The sequence below is a fragment of the Achroia grisella genome, unplaced genomic scaffold (genome assembly GCF_030625045.1).
Source record: "Achroia grisella isolate CSIRO2021 unplaced genomic scaffold, CSIRO_AGI_Agris_v1 utg109, whole genome shotgun sequence".
Taxonomy (NCBI): Eukaryota; Metazoa; Arthropoda; class Insecta; order Lepidoptera; family Pyralidae; genus Achroia; species Achroia grisella.
Genome location: NW_026712573.1, coordinates 7,098,931 through 7,122,102, shown reverse-complemented (window position 1 = coordinate 7,122,102; position 23,172 = coordinate 7,098,931). Strand labels below are relative to the sequence as shown.

The following is a 23,172-nucleotide window of genomic DNA, read 5'->3' as shown; positions in this document are numbered from 1 at the left end:
GAAAGACTAAGGGACGAGCGACCGAGTTTCTTTTAATTTATTAGATATTGGAACAGCAATTTTTTTATGTATATAAAAATTGCCCTACCTCCTGTATTTTCCACTGTTAATGTGCATATTTATATATGCCCCTTACGCTATATGACATCCTGTTATTAATTTTTACTGGGTAATCTCTCATGGAGATCAGTCCGTCTAAGAGATTGGACGGTTTGGTATTTTAACTCCAACTCACTAACAACCCCACAACATTCCTTATAGTCGCTATAGTGCCGGGGTCAAGGGATCATTTTAGTAATCAACCGCGACCGCAGTGGAGTTTGCCCACAAGCGGGCTTCCTCAACGCGTGGGCGGAACCCTTTCCAGTTTCTCCGCCGCCGACCACCGCGGAGGAGATGCACCGGAAAACGGAATGTGCCTCACTCTATCTCAGTTACCGTTGTGGACCGGCAGACTTTAATCCCTGAGACTGCCGCCCACACAGAGCCGCGCCCGCTCCGCACATGTCCCGTCTCTCCTGGGCCTATTGTCCCAGCCTACGCCGCCCGTTTCGCCGGACTATTTGCCACTATGTTAATGACAAATATTATACTCGAAGGCATTATTACCATACCGCTCGGAGCGCATCAGAACCAAACATTGCTCAGCCACCATTCCCCGCGCACGTATTCACGGCGATGGACTTAACAATGCTGGAACATACTAGGGAGATTATCCGACTCGCATTCCAAAATATGCGATTAGCGTAAATCGAAATTCGGATCAACTGCTTGGAAGGCAGCTGTGCTGACCATTACACTACATCCGCATTCATAGGGCATCTCCCTGGGCTAACCAATAGGGGATGTCAAAATTTATAAACATCTTATTATAAAATGGTGATATTAAATCATAAGCCCAGCCATGCTGAAATGACCTAAGAATTTGATTCTTAGGTCGACCACTACGCGGTTACCTCTGTAAACTAACGCGTTTAATTCGTAGTCATTTCAGCATGGCTGGGCTTATGATCTAATATCACCATTTTATAATAAGATGTTTATAAATTAATGCAACATGAACATGTACATGTACCTTAATTATGCATAAATTTATCGGCAAATCGCTACCATCATCATTTATGGATTCTTAAGGAAACGTTTACACCTATAAAACCTTTGGCAATAAATATATACTTATAACATTTTTTTATTAGTATTTGAGCACAAGCTTAGTTGATGTTCAGTAATAATATGGTAATATGGTCGAAGCTGTTAAACATAATTTTAAATTCTGTCTATTCACTCGAGCCTGAAAGACCTCATATTGTAGGAGGCAGGCATACACTGCTGCCAGTTATGAGAAGAAACAAGAATACAAAACTGTAATAGCAACAGATATCGTTTATCATAAAAAAAAATTAAGGAATAAAATCCATTGTTTTCCTAGTATTATAGTTATATTTTAAAGTACTCACTTACTTTTATCAACTTAGCTTGTAACTTTCAAACGTTGCAACAAAATGCGTTTCATGTTTTTGTAATATAAATAAAAAAAATATATATTAATTAATGATAATATAATATTTTTATTATTAACAAATATGAATAATTACATTACGAGATCTTTCTTTATAATTGTATGCGTCATAGAAAGGGGTATTTCATTATTTTTGTCTACCCAACTAGGAGACAGATCAAATGGTATAATTATATCTATGATATAAACCAAAATAGTTAAATACTGGTAAAATGGAAGTAGGTTACCAGCAATTAATCATTTCTTATAATATCAATTCTTTATCGTTAATGAAAGTAATATTACAACATCGTAGAGAGGCCTAAACCTTTATTACTTTTAAACTAAGTTGTATGTTACTGTTGTTACAATATAATTACCATGGTCTCCCAATGCCGATTGGTGATCACATAACAAGATAAGCATGTGCTGTGGAAATATGTTGTACAGAAACATTCATTCATTTTGTCTATAATGTTTGCTGCAAACCAATCATACATATGTGTGTTCGCTCAAATTGGTTGAAATAATATAGTTGTATGATTTTATAATCGATAGGGTTTATCATATACCCAAGAGCTACTCTAGATGAAGCGTAATGCGTAATCATCAGACAAATGTCTGTGAAGCAAATATGTGGAGTATGAAGTTTGGCACTGTTTTGATTTTGTACTAAAAATAAAAAATACATCAGTGTTTACAATTTTAAGGAGACAGTAAGGGTAACACTATACAAAAAGATACTATTGACGTAGAAGTTAACGCGTTCACTATAATAATATATTCAAATATTAACAACCGCCTACAATCCCGCGTGTATACAATTTTTTGTACAATCATAGCCACAAAATAGTATTTTCAGTGATACGTCATAAACATCCTTTTGTAAAGTGAACACCCTTTCTTAATTTTAGCCTCAAAAAACGCCACATACAAAAGGCCATAATACGTGTAGAGTCGAAACTACTGTAGTAAGTTATGGCCAAGATAAGATAATCCAAACTCCTGTGTTTGCTGTTATACTAATCAAATGTTGTTCATATATACTATATCTACTACTAAATATCTCATACACAGGCATGTATACATAAAATAGTTTTTTAAAAATTTGAAATTGGAAGGATCTTTTATTTATGAACATTAGTTCACTTAGCTGTAGAAGCGACTCAATTTTATCGCATGTCGCTTGTAGTAGTACTGCATTCAATGTACATGGGGCTTTACTGTCCTTCCCTTTTCCATTCGTCGCAAGTTTATATAAGAAGTTGAAAACGATTCGCTCGCAGTTTTGTACTTATTCAGCTTTAGTGCACAAACACGTATTTGAATTTGAAATAAAAAATATATTAAACAATATATTCTTGTTGTGAAGTGTACAATGGCGTTTCTCGAAGGACCCTCTTTAAAACAAGAGGAAGTTTTAAAACAGGAACTTGCTGAAGGACCTGGTGATCTGGAGAGATGTGTGAGAGACCTTCTTAGCATGTTGGCAGCCTCACCATACCTGCCTGATCCTGAATTCGTAGGTAAGAAAGTAGACAATTACATCTGGGCGTCTAAATTAAATTCATACCTATTATAATAATAATAATTATAGTCTTCTGGTATACAATTTATATTAGAAAAGTTAAATCATCATTTTTAATAAAATTGAAAGAGAAACAAGCGTTATTTCCTATTTAAACTATGCCGTCTGTATATAGGTACTCTTGTATGTTTGTTAATCAAGAAAACATGCCGTTTTTATTTAATTCGGTTCAGTAAATTATTATAAATGGGTAATTAATAAAATATTTGATTTTAAGAAATCTATACTAACTATAGTTTAGCGTAGATAGATGCAATACTAGGTACTTAGATTTAAAACTTGCTATCCTCGAATACCACTTTAAAATCTAGTTGTGAAAATAAATAAAAAATATAGATTTATATATTAGATATTCTATAAATTAGAATGTACTTAATTAGAGATATATAATTAGGTAAATAGATATGTAATTAGATTCATTGTATTTAAAATTATTTTCTAGGTCAGGAACTTTTTAAATATTAGTGCGACTAAATTATTGCTATATATACACCACTAGTTCATCCGCTGTTAGCTTACAAATCAGGTTTCTGCCTAAAGTTATTTGAATTTGAATTTTATTCCTGAACCTGGATATATAATAGAGTTTTGAACAAATGTTATGAAACAGATAGATATTGTCAGTTACTGACATGACTAAACCGTGTTAGTTCGTAACCTTGCAACTTTTATAGCTCGATTTATGATTATAAGACCGTTAAATTGAAACTGTTTCCAACAAGAACTCTTAGAAAGTAGGTAGTTTAAGAAGATATTTTATATAATTTAGCAGCTATAGGTATATATATATATATATATATATATGTATATATAGGTTAGGTCTTTCCAATTCACAATAGTGTAAGATAGTAAAATATGTAATAGTATTAAAGTTTTTAATCAGTACTAAATAATGTACCTATATACTTACCTGTTGAACATACATGAATATTAAAATATAAAAATATATGCCATTAAATAAAGTCAAATGACAAAGATTAATACATACGTACAAAAGTTACTCATACGGAAATAGTTGCATTAAGGTCATATGTGTGGGTAGGTATTATACATAAAAATAACCGGAGTAGGTGGGGATTGTATATCAGTTTATTTTATAAATTTGTACTTATAAACATATTGCTCTAACTATCCATCTTATGTTAATAAAATAGTATACTTTTGGGGTAGGTACTACTTGCAGGGTGTTTGAAATACCTAACTGATTTATGAAATTGACGACTGAGCGTCTAATACCTGCCTAAAGGACAGGGTTTTGCCAAATTATACCCAAGTACTGCTATTTTAACATAACAAGTTTAAAATATATTGGATCTTTTTTCTACATGTGGTATAGCTAACTTGATGCGGGTAATTTGAATATTATTCCGGTTTACAACAAAGTTTCGGTATTTAAAGTTCCTTACTTAGTGTCATGTCATGTTAAATAAGTAAGTTTAGGTATTAAATACCGACATTTACATTATTATATAAAATAAATGAAAAAACGAGACCGCAACTAAATATATAATTAATATGTAGGTACAGAGAAGTATATATAATCGACAATTGTTATGGAAAACTTGAATGATTGCATTCTCGCTTAATTAATATATTTCCTCACATAAAGCTTCAATCGCAATTATAATACATTTACAACTTTAATGTGCCTTTATAGTACATACACTTATAACGGTATTATGTTCATCTATTAATTAAGCAATAAAACAACTGATTTCATTTATATTTTTTTAAAAAGACGTCGTCGATGTGTATATGAGTTGGGTTCGTTGATCAAGGAGATCAAGTGTTATTGTACGTATTTATTAACATTATTAATATTGCTTGTATACAACGTACTTAATGTGGTGGACATTAGGATATTAAGACTTATATAATGTTCTATTATATTAGCTATACGTACCTACTTCAGAAAAATATACGAAAACCTTATTGTATCACTCTGTTGTTAAAAATCTTTATTTCTAGCATATTTAATGTTATTATGCTTAATTTTTTTAGTAGGATATGTCCATATGGATAGATATTAAAATTTCTGCCGCAGATGAATAGGGGGGAGGGCGGAATTATTAGTAATGAAGACTAGGCTGCATTCCTAGTATTTTACCAGGGTTTAAACTTAATTGTTAAATTTATAAGTAGCCGTTGTTAATAGAAGACTTGTAACTAGAATTTTATATTTAGAAAGACTGTAACTTTTGTCTTCTATAGTTCGTAAATATTTGCGTTGAAATTGCAATTTATCTTTTACATACATACATATTCTACTTTAATCATCACTCTATTTATCTACACTGCGGATTAAACCCCTACACCCTATTAGGTCAACCTCCACACTATTCTCCCAGGAAACCATCGTAGTTAATGACCTAACTTGATCCTCATCATATCATCTTTCAGCGGTGCCCCGCCAGTATATACCGTTATCGCAGGCGAGTGTAGCATTTCATATTCATTCATTAAAAAATAAAAAACTCCGTTCAATAAACAATTTCAACAACTCGTTTTAATACTGACTTTTAAGCGAAGACTATATATTTAAAACATAATAGGTATAGAACGTTCACTCATAGTTTCGCGTTTTGTACAAACTTTATAATAGTGATATTTACGTATTAATCTGATTTACATTCGCCATTATTCACTAATTGGTAGTTGGTTCTATCGTACATAGGTACTTTACTTATATTTAATAAATTATAATGATATCGATTACGTTAAAGACTTTTATTAACAGTCGTTTTTGTAAAGTTAAGCTCGGTGCGGATGGACCATATTTCTAGAATATTATCTTTGCTAGCATGTGTTCTACAACCGGTTCTTTACTAAATGACACAAACAAAATTTACTTAATGAACTATATTAACATTATTATTTGTATCACATATTTCAGACCGTTTCAACGGCCCTGAGCCGTTTCTTCGCGTGACTGGTTGATAATGTGAAAATTTCATAAAGTTATTTAAATATACCAACCAAACAAGCCACTTCCACGTTTATATTAAGGAAGTACGCAAGATACATTAGATTACTTATCACATGATCTCACAATTAATATTATTTTTAAGAAATGACCTCAGTAAATTCTTCCTCTATAAGAGTTCAACGAGCACATTCTTTTTTCTTATACATGTTCATAATATAAACAAATAACTACATATTCAAAGTTTACATTTCAAAAATTCTATAGTACTATTTTTTTTATTGGATTGTTCGTGCTATTGTCAGGTGCATGGACCTGTAACACTGCTTCCTACGTAGATATATTGTGCTCGCCTTTCTTAAAGTTCGTTACTTAGACCCGTCAGGGACAAGAATTGAAAGATATTCTTAGAAGCGATGGTTTTTATCTCAGTCAGAGTGTAAACTTTCCAAAGGAGATATTACGTTTATATATGAGAGGGCTACAACCACATGGGATATATAGTGGCGTTTCCTCTTCATTTTGGTTATATTTTACAGTAAAATTAAAGAGGGGTTTTTTTATGTCACTGGAATGATAAATTGACCTCGCACTTAATAGTAAGTGGCAACCGTCGCTTATATAGGTACAAGGATATAACGTCACCATGTGACGCCCCTAGCACCTTTTATGAATTGCCATTCAAGATGACAAAGATGTTAAGTCCCCCTAACCTATCACCACTCACCCTGTAATTTTCCACCCTCCAAACCACAACTTTTGAAGTGAGTGAAGGAGGGAGGACCCACCCATAATAATTTCAAATGATTTTTCTCTTTTATTTTTATCTCTATCTAATTACGTAAAACATTTAAAATACTACTTATAACTTAGTTAATTAAAAAAGTTTTCCATACCATCATAACATGTAAAAATATCTTGATAGGTAGGTGACCCTCAATGCGAGACCCCGACTTGTACGATCAGTTTTTTGTATGTTGTCTAATTTTAGCCTGTGAAATAAGTAATGTATATACAGGTTGTAATAATACGAATTTTAGTAATCATGCTTGATTCTTGAGGTTTTCATTACAACCTATGTGCACTGGGGGAAGGGGTTTGTTAATAATGGGGTCTGTGTGTCCCCATTGCTAGCAATGTACCATGTTAGGTCGACCTCCACGCGGTTTCCCATAGAAACCATCGTGGTAAATTCCTAGTTATTTAATCACGATGGGCAAACTGATCTGATATCATGCTCCTCTTATCATCCACTACTGGTGCCTCGTCAGCGTAAATCGGTAGCGCAGGCGGGTGCAGCATAATCATCCATGAAAAAAAAACCCTATAATGTAGTTGTGTATATATGAATTTATTTTTAAATATTTATTTTGTAAAACTTCACCTTTCTGTAATACACTAGAACTCGTGAAAGGAGCCGACTAGCTATCAACACACAATGTCAAACTACAAGCCGACTATAAAATATGATATTTTGCATATATATGTCTGTATTATTACGTAGTAATTTTGATATTTAATAAATACGTGTAGAGTTGTTCAGAGAATAAACTTGCCTATAGGCTTTAAAGTTTCTATTCTACCGGTCTCAAAATAATATTAGGAATCTAGAATGAAAATAAGTCTCTGTACTAATTAAGTAAAATTTACATTTTTTGTGTTTGTATATAGTGTATAATTTAAAAAATACTTAATAAATACGCTACTTTATTTTTTAACACTGAATATATGAAATAACTCGACCTGTAGATATGTAGGTATATATTTACACTGCTGGAACATGCAACCTGGAGATGGTCATTCACGAGCCATTAAATCCACACCGTCTCACGATTCATTAATTAGAATTACGATATAACCAACCATTAATAAATCTGATTCAGTCCCCTATGCCTATGTGCTACATAATTCTATATTAAACTTTAGCAAAATTATAATCCAACACTTACTTACGAATTCTTTCATTTTGATATTTTATCTTGAAGATTGTTTTTGCATTCTTGACCTAGGCTACACTAGACCGCGTTATGCCCCAAAATATGATAATTAATGTCCAAAAATACATGATCAACTACCCAGTAAAGAAGAGGCGGATTTATTTCGACAGTCATAACATACAGGATTACAGTGTTATTTACTACTTCTTTCTGCGGTTGTGGAAAATATAAAGGTCTATCTATCTACGTTACCAGTTGGGAAATGTAATTTAAAATTTAGCGCCACTAATGTACCTAATACTTGATTGCACTACTATTGCGCTAAAGTCAACCGCATTCCCAGACTTAGACGTATATCTATAACTATATAGAATCAAAATGTAGGCACTACACTATAATAAACAGATTTGTTTAAAAAATATATTTTGTCTGGCATAATATTTTTTTTTTCTGAATTTTGGCTGAAGTACAGCAACTAAGAGTTCTAGATAGTCTAAGGACTGTCATATAAGGTTTTTTATATTCTATGTAATCATAGAAGTTTATTTTAATTAAACTAAGATTAAAATAATAAATTTTTAAAACTATATAACATATAATTATATGAAACATATTTTTTTAAAGACATAATTATTTTTATAAATAAATAAAATATGTATCAGTCTTCATTAAGAATCAGTCTTAGTTTATGTATCTAGAAAATATATAAAAATATTCGTAAACCCAATTAAGTTTGAGATTAGAAAATACGATTCATATATGGTTGTGTTTTCTTTTATAATAATATATAACCTTTGTAGTGTCATGATTGACAGATGTGGCTATGATGGGTAGTGTTTAATGCCTACCCATGCTATACATACTGCACCCGGGGTGCTAACTTGAGGGGCCGTCCATTCTATACCTATAGCTGAACAAGAGCAGTGTCATATCAGATAGATGTACATAAGTGACTTTATATGTAATTATATCTATATAGGTAAATAAATAAATTATATCACGCTTCCATAGTATTCTCTCTCTCTATAGTAGCATGTGATATCCTTACTAATATTATAAATGCGAAAGTAACTCTGTCTGTCTGTCTGTCTGTCTGTCTGTCTGTCTCGCTTTCACGCCAAAACTACTGAACTGATTTAAATGAAATTTGGTACCCATATAGTCTAGACGCCGAGGAAGGACATAGGCTACTTTTTAATGCGAAAAAAGGGTTGTAAGGGGTTGAAAATGGTAATGCAAGGTTATCTTTATGAAAATTAGATATTTTGGAAAGTCTACTTTATAATTGTGTTATTAAGTCTATTTTCAAAAATTTTTAATTTCTGAATTACACCAGTATTGTACTAGATATGCGACTTATTAACGCTCATATGTCATAAATAAACATATATGTCATTTGTATATTTGTTGCGCGCGCAACTGATTATTGTCAATCCGTTGTCTCCTTATGAATTTAAATGAATAAACTTTTGCTCTGCAATTTTATTTTATAAATACATAAATATAATCCTGGTATAGCCTATAACTGATGACCCTGCTCTTGGACAAGAGCGTAAGAACATATTATTAATATTTTTGAAGAATAAAACAACATGTAATATTAAAAATGTTGTCAATACATATGAACAACATTTCCTTGGAAGAAACAACATCTACCGTTCCATCCGAGCTATTCAGGTTCGGAATACGCGTTTCTCCATTCTGGCCAGTAGAGTCAGAGATATGGTTCGCGCAAGTAGAGGGATAGTTTGCAATTTAGAATATCACATCTATTATTTTGATTTAACAAAATTTTATTATGTTATTGGCCAACTGGACCACCAATTTTCAAAAGAATTTAAAGAAATGTTTAAACTGTTTATTAAATATAAATAAATATGACATTTAAATTTGTAAATATCACATTGTCACCATTCAAGGGGTAAAATAAAATAGCAGATAAAAGTTTTTATGGAAATTCGTCATATTTGAAGCTAGAACGATGAAGCTTTTTTCTTACGCTTTTTTGGGTTAGTTTATTTAATAATACCTTACTAATATTATGAAAGTGAAAGTGACTCTGTCTGTCTGTCTTAAAAGCCAAAACTTCTGAACTGATTTAAATGAAATTTAAAGTCTAGATCTTGAGATAGGACATAGGTTACTTTTTAATGCTAAAAAGGGTTATAAGAGACTGTAAGAGGAATTTTTTAAAAGTTTAAGCTTCAATCTTATTTTTTTGCGTATTGATTAAATATAATTAACGAAAATGGGTTGTAAGGGTCAAAAGGGGAGTTAAAATGTTGTATGCATGTATGTCATTTTTTAAAGCTAGAAACTTGAAACCCATTTTTTAGGCTGTTGAGAAAATATCAGTACCTACCGCCACAGGACTCAGCCATAAATGGTTACAGTATAGCGACATCTTATCATTGGTACATGATGACACTAATATAAGTAGCATTAAAAAAAACAAGAAAAAGGGTTATAAGGGGTTGAAAGGGGAGATGTAATGTATGTATGGTATGTATGGAAGTATCTTCATTTTAAAGATAGTAGTTTGAAACTTAGTTTTTGGCTGTTGATTGAATTGTATGGAATTATGTTTGGAAATTTCATTTTTGAAGCTAGAACGATGAAACTTTTTTATTGGGTTAGATTATTAATATATATTTTTTATTATTTGCTCAAGGTCACTATTTTACGCGGACGAAGTCGCGGGTACAGCTAGTCTGGAATAAATGAGTATAATTTATAATTACGAAATTAATTTAGCACTATTGTTTTTAAGAAGAATTTATAATGATTTAGTGAAGAGTATAGTTATAGTTATTTATATTATTGAATTATATACATAGATAAAAATAGTAATAATAGTAAGACATGTAATGCGTAGGAACGAGGATAATATTTTAAGAAAGATGTTACAAATGAATGTGGATGGTTATAAGGGCAGAGGAAGGCCAAAAAAGAGATGGATGGACTGTGTGAAAGATGATATGGTAAGAAAGGAAGTAAATAACGCGATGACTGCGAACAGGGATGAATGGAAGCGAAAAACATATTACGCCGACCCCAAATAAATGGGATAAGGATGAAGCAGATGATGATAAAAATAGTAATAGTATCAAAATTTAAATTTATGGATTTTAAATTATAAACCTTACTTAGACATTATGTTAAAAATATATCTTATATATATATAATACGATTGATTTCCGGATTGCGCCACTAATAGCCAAATATAACGTATCATACTGTGTATTTATCTATGCAGTTTGCCTTGAACACGATCGATATTAATTTCCTTCACAAATTTAGATTCCCTATTATACGAAAAAGTTACATTAAATTCAGTTTGGTACTTAATTAAGAACTTCTGTTAGAATTGATATTATTATTATTATGTTAAATTATAGTAGAGGAATAATATATTTAACACTTTTAAAATAAGAAATAAAAGTAGCTTCTTATATCAATTATAATTTTATGTGCTGTATCGCTAAGCCGGTAAAATGAAGACAAACGAGCAAACAGTCTATGATATCATTTTTACAGTGTTCCCAGTATATTATTATGACAGCATATAATTACGTACATTGTCGACCACGGCAGCGCCACTTACTCGTACTCCACAAAGGAACAGGACTTTTTCAAATAGTTCCGGACCAAAAGTACATGAAATTGAGGACGACGCATCTCATCTCATCGATATCAGTCGAATCAAAACGCGAGCTTCAATAAAATTGTGGCCCGGTTTCTCACAAACATACTGTCCATCTTCATGAAGGAAGACTATTGGCTATAAGGGGTGATGTGACGAGGTCACTGTGAAAGAATAATGTTGTCCGCGTGTCGTGACCACATTTTAAACATAGTTTTATATGCATGGTATATAATATGGGCCAATATTGTTACATAAACAATTTTGTCTGGATTAAAATAAAAAATAAGAGATTCTATCTCCACAACGCGTATCTAAATGGTTGTAATAAAATCGATTGAATTTTTGTCCAATATGCATCAATCAAAGTGACCTAGAAAGCGCTGTGTTGACGTAGGTACTCAGAGAATCAAATGACTTTGTTGACGCAATGACTTAATAACAAAAATCACGTATTTACTACTTTGTTATGTATATTAAAATGACGCATTATAAACATCTGTATGGTAAATATTAATTTATTCTTATGTTCTCCTCTGACGAGCCCATTCGCAACCTACGCTTGCAAGGAAAAAACGATCGATCACTGACTTGTTTTGTAATACTAGCTTAACTACTTAAAATCGATTTAATTAAGTGTCCATTATAGTAATTAGAGTGACCTAGAAAGCGTACTCACAGAGACGAATGACATTGCCAACTAACTTAGTAACAAAAATCACGTTTTTGCTTCTATTACCTACCTATATAGATATCAAAATGATGTCTTACATTTTTTTTAATGAAATTGGAATGGTAAATAAGCTGACAGTAAGTGGTAGACATTGCCTATATACATGAACAGTAGATACTACATACAGGTTGTCGTATAAAAACCGCGATACCATCCATGCGCTGCCATTGTTTGTAGAAACCTACAAATATCATCATTAGGCATTCCACAGAAATTTCTTGGCTAGCGGTTGCAATCTCACGTAATGATTTTTAATATTGTTTTTTCTATGTTACTCTTATTAATATTTTCTTTTTTTTTTTCGTTTAACCCTTATCACTCAGTTAAAATTATATCTAATTATACTCTGAATTATTTACATTATTTTTATTATACACACGCAGCACAGACAATCATCAATAATATTGCTCTTTTTATTTTATATTTATTTTAATTATTATTTTCACGTACCTTCAAATAGGTTAAAGCTGAAAATCAGTGTTTTGTTCCTTGAACAATGTTCCACGCTGAGCCTCGACCTTTTTGTATTGCTACAGATCACACATAATAACACAATTTTATAAATCTTATGTTGTATTATATATTGTCTATTCTTATGAACATGTTGTGTGTGATTAGTGACAAACAAATAAACGATACATCTATCTATCTATCATTCCTATTTTCAAAATTGTTATTAAATGTGCTTGTGTCTTTCTTTTTTCAGTAAAATTATTGCTAATGTTATTCTGTTCATATGTCCACTATTAGGTATCGTATACTTACAAGAATAGATTAAAACTGATGCTACACTAGTTATGTTACCTATACTTTTGTTACATTTTGTTTCTAACTTTTTACATTTTCATTAATAACACCACATAATACTTAGTTTAAAGAAAGTTAATAGGCTAAATATTTAGTATTGTAGATATCAAACTTACTATTGAACTATCGAATTCAGAGTTCAGTTCATCAATATGTTATTGTTCAAAAATTCTTTTGGAGATAATCATATTTTTATAGGAATTATCTCTGTATATCCTTTTCAATATATGGAACACTGAGAGAGATATAGAGAGTCAACTGAGTCAATTAGACAGCCATCGCCACCGCCATCTAATTGAGGAGGGTTAACAAATGACACAAAGTACACAATGTTGCAAAATCTATTTATAATAACTGTGGATTATATGGACACTACGAATTAATTATGTTAATGAATATACGTACCTACTCCAATGTTTTGTAATTTCTCTCTGTGACCACAGCATGAACCGCTATTTTCAATTCCTTTCACGTTGCAATTTTGCAATATAACGCTAACCCTTTACAGCTTACAACACAAGCAACTACATTATATATTCTGATCAATGAACGTTTTCGCAAACCTTACACTAAACATGTTAAAAATAATAATACTGTATTCGAATTAAACTTCTATTAGTTGCTTTCCTTATATTCTTTTGCTTTTCTTCAGTGGACCGTATCATATTATACCGTATCGTATAACAACACTTTGATTATGTAACTTAAAAGATTAAATGTCATTTGAGTCTGTAGCTATGTACGAACTGTTTAACAGTTACAGTTGTTAAACCTTTTAAGGACACATTCATCTTTTACAAAAAGCTTTACAAATCACCGCTAAATAGTTAATTTAATTTTTTTTTTTTTTTGAGATATTATTAGCAACTGTATAATCTAGTTGGGAATATCTTAAGTTATATGTATATATCTTACGTATTATTATTATAGTCTAGTTAAGTTCTTGGTGTTGTGCTTTCAAATATAAAAAAATGTATTCTAATATACCTAGAAGTTATAAATTGTTGAGGACAATAATATTTTTTGACAGACTTAACTGAACAGATTAGAATGAAATTTGGTACACCGCTAGACTGAATTAACAAATAAACCTATAAATAAAAATCAATTGCTGAATATGTGTACCTAATCTTCACTATAAAACGGCTGTTCCTATTTGATTAATTGCCTTTGTAAGATTTGTCTAAAACATGTTTAACACATTCACGGCCCACAAAATAATGTAAAATAATAGCTGGGAACCAATTCAGTTTAAGGCGTATTTTGATTAAGTATATACGAATATTTAAAAATATGGATGAATGTATATCTATGATTATTTTAATAAAAAAAACATGTTTCGGATCCGAGTGGTTGGCACACAGCACGCCAGATGTCAAACACTCGGATCCGAACTCTACGAATGGCAATATTAATGTTCACTATTACGACTATAATAGATTTTTGTTCCGCGAGTACATTTCACAATTCAAACATAAAAATTAGTGTTATAAGTATGTATATAACTAAAAAATATTGACAGATTGAAAGAGAAAATTTGGTCTACCGTTTTCTTTATTAGTACAACTGTGAAGTCAGACAGCAATAAAACCAAATGGAAGGCGAAACCCAGGAGGTCGTTGGACAATATAAATCATAGTAGGTACTTAGTAGGAAATCTATTCCAATATGACTTACGAAAAATATACGATAATAAAGGCAAACATAGAACTTTGTGAGTTGGTAACCAACCGGTTCTGTCTGTTCGCTGTGTTTTAAAATCAGTTTATAAGCACAAGGTGTGAAGTACGATATAAGCATCAACCCAATTAAAGTTAGGACAATTTTACTATCTTGTAAAACTTGGTCTAAATTATTGTATAACTCATTTTATATTGTATACTTTATACTCTATCGCGTTAGTTTTAAATTGTTAAAATTCAGCATTATTTACTACTATATAGAAATAACAATTATGATAAATAATTACTGGAATTACCTACATACATATTTTCAAGTGACCGCCAAAAGTGGATAGATAGTTACTTTGAAAGTACGAAATCCGAATGTATTTTTTTATCGTGGTCCTTCTTTATAAAAGAAAATAAATTGTAGTGTACATATACATAAATAGTATTCATACAAAAGTAGCTAATGTACTATAGCATTCGTAATATGTTTGTATGAAAAATGAGTACAGGTTTAAAAATTACTATGCCAGATCTTTAATAAAATATTGCCTAATAAGTAGTATAATATTCTAATTATTTCCGGCTTAACTAAAGTTCTATTCCACAGTCTATATTTTATGCCACAGGTGGCGAACATTGAATTAGAATTATTATGCGAAACACATTAGAGATTGTTGGTTATTGATATCCTCTTGAGGCAATGGTCGATAGCATTCAGGTCCGGCGACGGTGTTGGTCACGGCAAGACCTGTTTCACCTGTTTCTCTCCGCAACCCAGCCATATACCAGCCTGACTGTCTAAGGTCCGTTATTGTTATACAAAGACGAAATTAATATAAAAATATTTTCGACGTAAATTGTAATATGTACCTAATTAGGCTACTTTTTGATACGATCTCGTTTCAGTTTATAATGACTAGTGTCTAAACAAGAGCTCTTTTATTTTGATTACATTCTTATTTTAGACTAGCTGTTCCCGCGACTTTGTCCGTGTGGAATTTAACTTTATTTTTCTAATTTAAAAGATTTCTCTAAAATAAAAGTAGCCTAAGTTACTCCTTATTAGGTACATCAACTACCTGCCTAAAAAAATCCCGTCAAAATCGGTCCAGCAATTTCAGAGATCAGCCGGAATAAACAGACCGAAAGACAGACAGACAAAAATTGTAGAATATGTTATTTTGGTGTATATACCGTATTTATATTCATATGCATGTAGTAAAAAACGGTTATTTCAATATTACAAACAAACAATTTTATTTATATGTATAGATTTGATAGAAATACTTACCTACCTGATCCCACATTTCTTAAGTCTTAGTAATTAATAATAATATTATAATAACTGAACTAGTTAAAAAAACATTATTATTGATTCAGCGGTTTAGGAGTCTAATTTTTTTAATACTTGGGTAAAGGTTACTTTCTTATGCCTTCACTGATGAAATTCTTCACTTCACAACGAGATTTATAGAAGTACCTACTTACTTCAAGCAGGGCCGTCTTAAACACACATATCAAGTTTGTTTTACATTGACATTTTCCTCAGGTTTAGTTTGAGTAAGCTTTCATCATTGCGTTGCATTCGATTTCGGTCACGATTTTGGCACCAAAAGTTTCTGCATTCAAATACCCTTCAAATTATGACAAGTCTGGAAATAAGGGGCGGATACAAGGGGCATACAACGGAATAATAGTTCTACTTAGACGATTTTCAACCAAACTTTTCCATTCCGCCAACGAGGTTATTTATTTGTACGATGTGGTCAGTCACTGAATCGGTTAATCTACCTACTGTTATATCGCAAATAAAAACAGCTCGTACGCAGTTCGTACTAATAAACATAAAGTTTTACTAAGTAATTAGGTAATTTAAGATTCCATCTTCGGAATTAATCACCATACCACGAACCTCGTTCGTTTTCATAGTCATCCATCTTTATCTCCCATTGAAGATAGTCGTTCTGTTCAGAATTTAGTATAAAAAGTACTCGGTAACTAGAATGTTAGCTTGCTATTCACACGATATCTACACATGCTTGCTTTCTTAAGACATAGGGTCTTAATTCATGAATTTTTCCACTCACACTAATTTGAATGGCTAATCAGATTAAGATCTGATTGTCCTAAGGGACATAAATATTTACCTATGTGTTTTTCCATTAGTATAATGACGCTACATAGAATCCATACTTAGAGTACCTAAGTTATAATATATTTTAACAAAGTTCACAAAGGTGGTGGTACTACATTGCTATCAGTGTGGAAATGAATGGTTTTACCTTTAACGTCTTGGCTATAATAGGCTATACAGTGATGACAAACTTTGCAGCCAAAGGTCATTTTCAGGGTAAGCAGGCTTGGCAGTTGTTAGCATAGCTAAGCGGACCGTTAGTAAAAAAATAGCTAATAAATTAGATATGCCTATCACACACATTGGCTCTTTCAGTTGAGCAGAGTTGAGTGACTTGCTTTTTTGTTTTATAACTTACTTATTCCACTAAATTCTAGCACTTCAAAGGCAACATAATACTAGAATCTAACTATAAGTACGTCGATATTTATGAGAGTAGTACTAGATGCTTTTAGTGTTTTCTATAAAATTGTATTAAAAACATATCTGTATAGGAAGGTGCCAGAAATTTAAAAATCTGGGTAGTCGGGTGACATAAGTAGTAAAATTTGATAAGAACTGCAGACGCAATGGTGGTTTCAGCGTAATTATATTTGAACAATTTTAGAAGACGTGACTAGAGTTTGCACGTGACTGCACAGTTTGCCAAATAGTATTAAAAAAACAGTGTAGTAAGTCGTAGCCCCGACCATAATGGTAAAATAACTAATAATTCTTTTTATCTACGTCTATTGTATTTTAAGAAGACCTTTGAAGAAATTATTATCTCGGATACCTCAATATAGTGCGCCCACTAGATATTCGCTTAGTACGTTTAAATTCGCTACGTAATGTGTTAAATTACATATATTAGGAATATTTTATAATTAGGTATACACATAAAAATACTTTTAAGCTGTTCACTTACTAGACAATACTGATTAAATTGTGTATAAACTACTTTCAGATGATTTTGCAGTAGTGGAGTTTTAGTTTTGCAATGTAGGTACTCTATAATTCACTTTAGGTACTTCTAAGGGTCGTAGCGTGTTTTAATGGCAAATGTGCTCTTCAGAGTTAAATTATGTATATATATATTTTGTAACTATTTTCTTTACAGATAAAAAACTCTTGGAAGTATTCGTACGTGGTTGTCGCTTGGATATGGAGAGAGCAAGGAATAAACTGGAAACATTTTTTCTGTCGCGCTCCCGGCATCGAGACCTATATGAATACAGATCCCTTAATGAACCACCACTCAGGGATACCTGTAAACTAATGTAAGCTCTATATTTTTTTATAAATAGTTAAATAATTCTGATCAAAACAAAAACATGGAAAAAAAAATTTTGGGTAATAAAAGGTTTATTTTCTTAATTTGCGGACGAAATAATTATCAACTAAATTTGTAGCACTCGTACCTTATTATATACGCTGTCAGTATTTGCACGCTGGGTTGCTAAAAAAACCCTTTGAATCAGATACAATATAATACATACAATACACGATAATAGAAGATATATAACATTTAATTAAATATAAATAATGCCTTCTTATTTATTAAATTTTAGAATTACATTTCAGTCAACTGATGAAAAGAAATTGTAAATTTAGGAATAATTGTCTTATATTTTAATACATATTTATTAACAAGAATGAATATATAAATAAATATAATAACTTTGCCTAAAGGGAATAATATTATAATAATATATTTTAGTTATTGTATTATATTTTTTAAGCTTTTTAATTTTAGGTTGTAGTTGTACAATTAAGTTATGTAAATGATATAATTAGTTAATTATAATAATATAGTAGTATAAACATTACATAAAAAAAATAATTACTATATTGTCAGGTCCGCTGCTTGAGTCACAAAAGAAGTCTGAGTAGAACAACTTAGTTAAAATTCTAATTGTTTATGTACGTTATATTCTGTGACAATACAATAAAATATAGAAATCTGTATAAGCATACAAAATAGGTATATGCTTAAAATTATGCTTAAGGTTTTAGAAAAAAACTAAAATGTAGTAAGAAATCCTATTTATTATATTTCAGTAAACAGAAATTTTAGAAAAAATTGTTCTAAAGCTCAACCCTTATTTACCAAGCGCGTTTCCGTTTACAACACGGAAGCACCATCGTGACGGCCACACAAAGCAACACACATTAAGTTGCAAATTTTTTGTTATCTTTAACGTCAATAAACCTGATGACGTATGTTTTGGCATTAAATAGCTACGTGACCCCTTCTATTAATAATAATAATGAACCATATATAGAAAAAATAATAAATCACTACCGGGCGGTAGGCGTAGCAGACCGAGACGCTCAGGAAGGAAACGCATAAATAGATTAGGTAAATACGTATATAATTACTTTGTTTTGAAGATGTATATATTAATGTATGCATTAATTTTGTCAAAATTACTCGGTCCTACGTTTTGCCATGAGAAAATTTAACAAAAGGCTTTGTTTAACCTACGTTATGATGTATTTACTGACGTTAACAAAGTCCTTATGTTTTCCCATAGTAATTTAATTACTGAGCTACAGTTTGTACTTCGTACAATGTCGGCTACATGGATACGAGTTCAGGTAGGTGAGAACCTGTTCTGGTATCAAGGAGCTTGCTTTGTAATATGTCTTTCGGTTTGAATGATGGAATTTAGGAGAAGTTATAGGATATGGAGGCATGACACGTTGAATCAAGATCCCCTCAAGAATGACAGCGCATGAAATCCCAAGACGACGTGATATTTGTAGCACACAAATATTATTGTTATATATTATATTTAACGACCACGGTGGGGGTCTAGATTTTTAACACACTGTCTTACTTCTTATGAACGCGGGAACGCGGAATCATTTCATCGCACGGTACAAACATTTGTAATTAGTATGAGTGTTTGTATCGGTCTAGATGTGTATAATATTCATGTATTCACAAAAAAGTTGTATTTATGTCAGTTATCTAATACTCATAACACAAGCTCTGCTTAGTTTGGCTGACGCTTATCAGCGATTGCCATTTTTCGTCAGGTGGGCCGTCAGCTTGTATGCTGTTCCATAAGGCTATCAGCTTGTATAATACATAAAATAATTATCACCCGTGTATTATGCAGAGATGTGGTACCATTACCAAAGGTGACCGACGAAGGGTATCGGGTGACAATCCTTCGTATCAGACCAGGGTACCAAGAATCCACAGCGGACATCACAAATGTGGTGCGCGCCATCCTTCTCGTGAGTGACGCGCGGATTCATGACGAGACTTTAATTGCCGGTGATGTTTTCATTTGGGAGGTAAGCTGGTATCCTATTATACCTATAGTTAATTTAATACATTATTAATTTTATAAAGATGAACATATTATTATATTTGTTAATTTGTTTGTAGTGATATAAAACTATTGAACAATGTTAAAAAATCTTTCATTACATATGTCTGAAAGAGTAACTTTCAGCTAATATGATTATTATGTTTAGTAGGATTAGTGATTATTATGTTGATCTAAAATATAATTGAATAACAGTGTAGGAATACTACAAGAATAGTGAACAAGAATATTGTTCGTTAATTAATGTATTATTCCATAATATATAATATGTAATATGTATGCTCATTAATCATAATTTGATTGTAGGTAGTATATTATCACGTATATGTATAATCTTATATCTACTTTATATAATTACATTTAATTTATTAAAACTAAACCGCCTTCGAGTATCTCTGCACTCAGTAAGTTTGGCTGGTAGAGAATTCTATTAGCATTAAGCCACTATTGTACAAAATCAATAAAGTTTTAAATAAATAAATAATACTCTGCCCTGATATAGTTACTGCATACGAGTATATTATAATTAAGTATTCTGGCCTATATAGTCTAATAAGCTCTAGTAGGCACTTTACTTTTAGTTCACATGAAATGTTGTTACATATAAAAAAATGACGCAGGTAAGCAAATGTTTTTGTTTACGTAGATACATAATTGTAACTACTGCGTTGTTTAAAACTGTCCATCAGTTTAACAATCGATTAAATTGTGTTTAATATGCGAGTTGGATTGTTTTTGGAATAATCGAGGACACGTGCTTTCTGGGTTTGACGGTTAAACCAGCATTAACGGAAACAAATTAATTTTATAGGCTCGCAACGATGACGTAGATACGAAACAAAAAGTAAATCACGGCCATTCTCGGCTACGCTAATCATCATATTGATGGTTTTATTAATGACGCTGCAGTTAAGCGTACATATATCCGCATTTCATTGTATCTGTCTACCCCCATTAAATATAAGCGTGTCATGTTAACGTATATATATATTACATGAAATACTTCGACGACTACTGTATAGTTTTGGTTTTAATAATTCCCGTAATAATACCCCATGAATGATGTAACGACATCAATATTGATATCTTCCATTTGTTACAGTTGTATTTTATTCTATTGATTTAATTTATTTCGTATAGGTATCCCATATCCGAGCTTCATTCGCGGCTCGCGTGATGGCAGCAGCGAATGTGGTACGCCGTAGTATCCACCTGGCGCAGGCCGCTTACCCTCAAAGATTGAAAAGGATCCACGTAGTAGGAGCGCCCACCCTTTTTGCCTCTTCACTGCAACTCATGCGCAGCTGCGTTAATGAGAAGATTCGAAGACGAGTAAGTTACCGTATTCAAATGTTGAGAGCTATCTTAATAAACATTGAAAACAGCAAATCAGACCAAATCAAATCTCATTATTAATGTTCGTAGTTGCTTAAAATAACAATAATGTATTTTGTTACAGTATTATATTCATTCTCGTGAAGAGGATCTTTTAGAGCATATACCCGCCAGAGTGTTGCCAGCTGAGTGGGGTGGTGAAGAGGAATCCATAGATACGCTGGCCAAAAAATGGCGCCACCGTGTCGATGAGCTGCGTGACTACCTTCGTAACTTAAATATAATTAACACCACCCCAGCCCCAATGCTTGACACTGATATATATGGAACAGTCGGCGCATTCAGAAAACTTGAAATTGACTAATTACTTATTCGTAATTGTAGTAGAAATTTCTATGTTACCTTATCTCAAAGATTGTTACTCTGTGGTTGGTTATTGCCACAACTTTGCATACGATTCAGTCTATACAGGAAGAAGGACTGTCGACGCACCAAAGATCAGATTTGAATAAGCAATAGATTGTTAACTAATTAACATACATAAATAAGCAAAAATAATATTGATAACAATAAAAAAACTAAATATGAAAAGAAACATCTAATATTTTTAATACACAACTATGATAACTGCTAATTTACTTCACAAAAGAAGGTTTTGATTTACATTTGTCTATCTGTCATACATGGCCACCTCGTTTAGTGATTAAAATTGATATGATAAAATTAAGAGGTTGTACTTTTATAGTGGGAAATTTCCCACTATAAAAGTATATCACTATATCATTTTAACACATCTGTTTTTGTGCTATTGACTTACCATCTGGTCTTCATCGTTTTAGAATATTTTATAACGTTCGTAAGTAGTTTTAGTAGTAAAAATGTGTATATTACTTTGGTTGTAATTGTGATATTTAAGTAGTTTAAGCAAGATATTATGAGTAATGTATGCTATCCATGTGAAGATGATATTTAATTTAGATTAAGTAAATTAAATAAACTTTAGTAGTAAATAATGAATTTTGATTACTCCAGCGAATATTCACTTCTAGAAAATTTTAGGTAGGTATTATTATACATATATAGATACTATTTTAGGTCACGTTTATTTGACCCACGCTGCTGATTACCCTATGGGGATAACAAAGGTAGAGGTAGGTATATTATTTCATAAATATAAAATTATACAACTTTAGTGTCAATACTGTTTGCTACTGTTGAATGCTGAGTTTCACCTCACCACTGTAGCGTTATGTGATGAGGTCTCGCTACCTTATTTATTTGGTCCCTGTAATATCATGTTAACTAACTATCAAAATAGTAAGGTACAGATGAAATATTTATAACTTGTTCAATGATCCCGTTTATTTAAGTTGTTACATATGCTTTTCATTAACGAACACTCAATGCGGAGTCGTGGTGTGAACTGCAAGGTACTTGGTAATCTAAAGAGGAAGTTACACTGAACTTTAAAACTAAGTTATGTGGGGATGTAATCAAATGGAAATGTGCCGGTTATTGATAGATATTATAATTACATGTAGACATAATACATACCTACCAGTAACGGTGTCAGTTGTCAAC

At 31.7% G+C, this 23,172-nt stretch overlaps 1 protein-coding gene and 1 long non-coding RNA gene across 2 annotated transcripts; one reads left to right on the top strand and one right to left on the bottom strand.

Annotated features, from left to right (window-relative positions):
- The first annotated feature begins 2,358 nt into the window (after window positions 1-2,358).
- Window positions 2,359-22,000, top strand: LOC131846948 (retinol-binding protein pinta-like). Its single transcript, XM_059196368.1, has 5 exons — window positions 2,359-3,024; window positions 18,033-18,192; window positions 20,041-20,221; window positions 21,397-21,588; window positions 21,716-22,000. Exons 1-5 carry the CDS (start codon window positions 2,877-2,879, stop codon window positions 21,953-21,955), a joined length of 921 nt encoding a protein of 306 aa, XP_059052351.1. The 5' UTR covers window positions 2,359-2,876; the 3' UTR covers window positions 21,956-22,000.
- LOC131846958 (uncharacterized) lies at window positions 18,099-22,079 on the bottom strand. The gene is made up of 3 exons (XR_009357694.1): window positions 21,994-22,079; window positions 20,058-20,243; window positions 18,099-18,180 (listed from the first exon to the last, which is right to left on the bottom strand). It is a non-coding gene; the product is annotated as an uncharacterized LOC131846958 (long non-coding RNA).
- Between the last annotated feature and the right edge of the window lie 1,093 nt (window positions 22,080-23,172).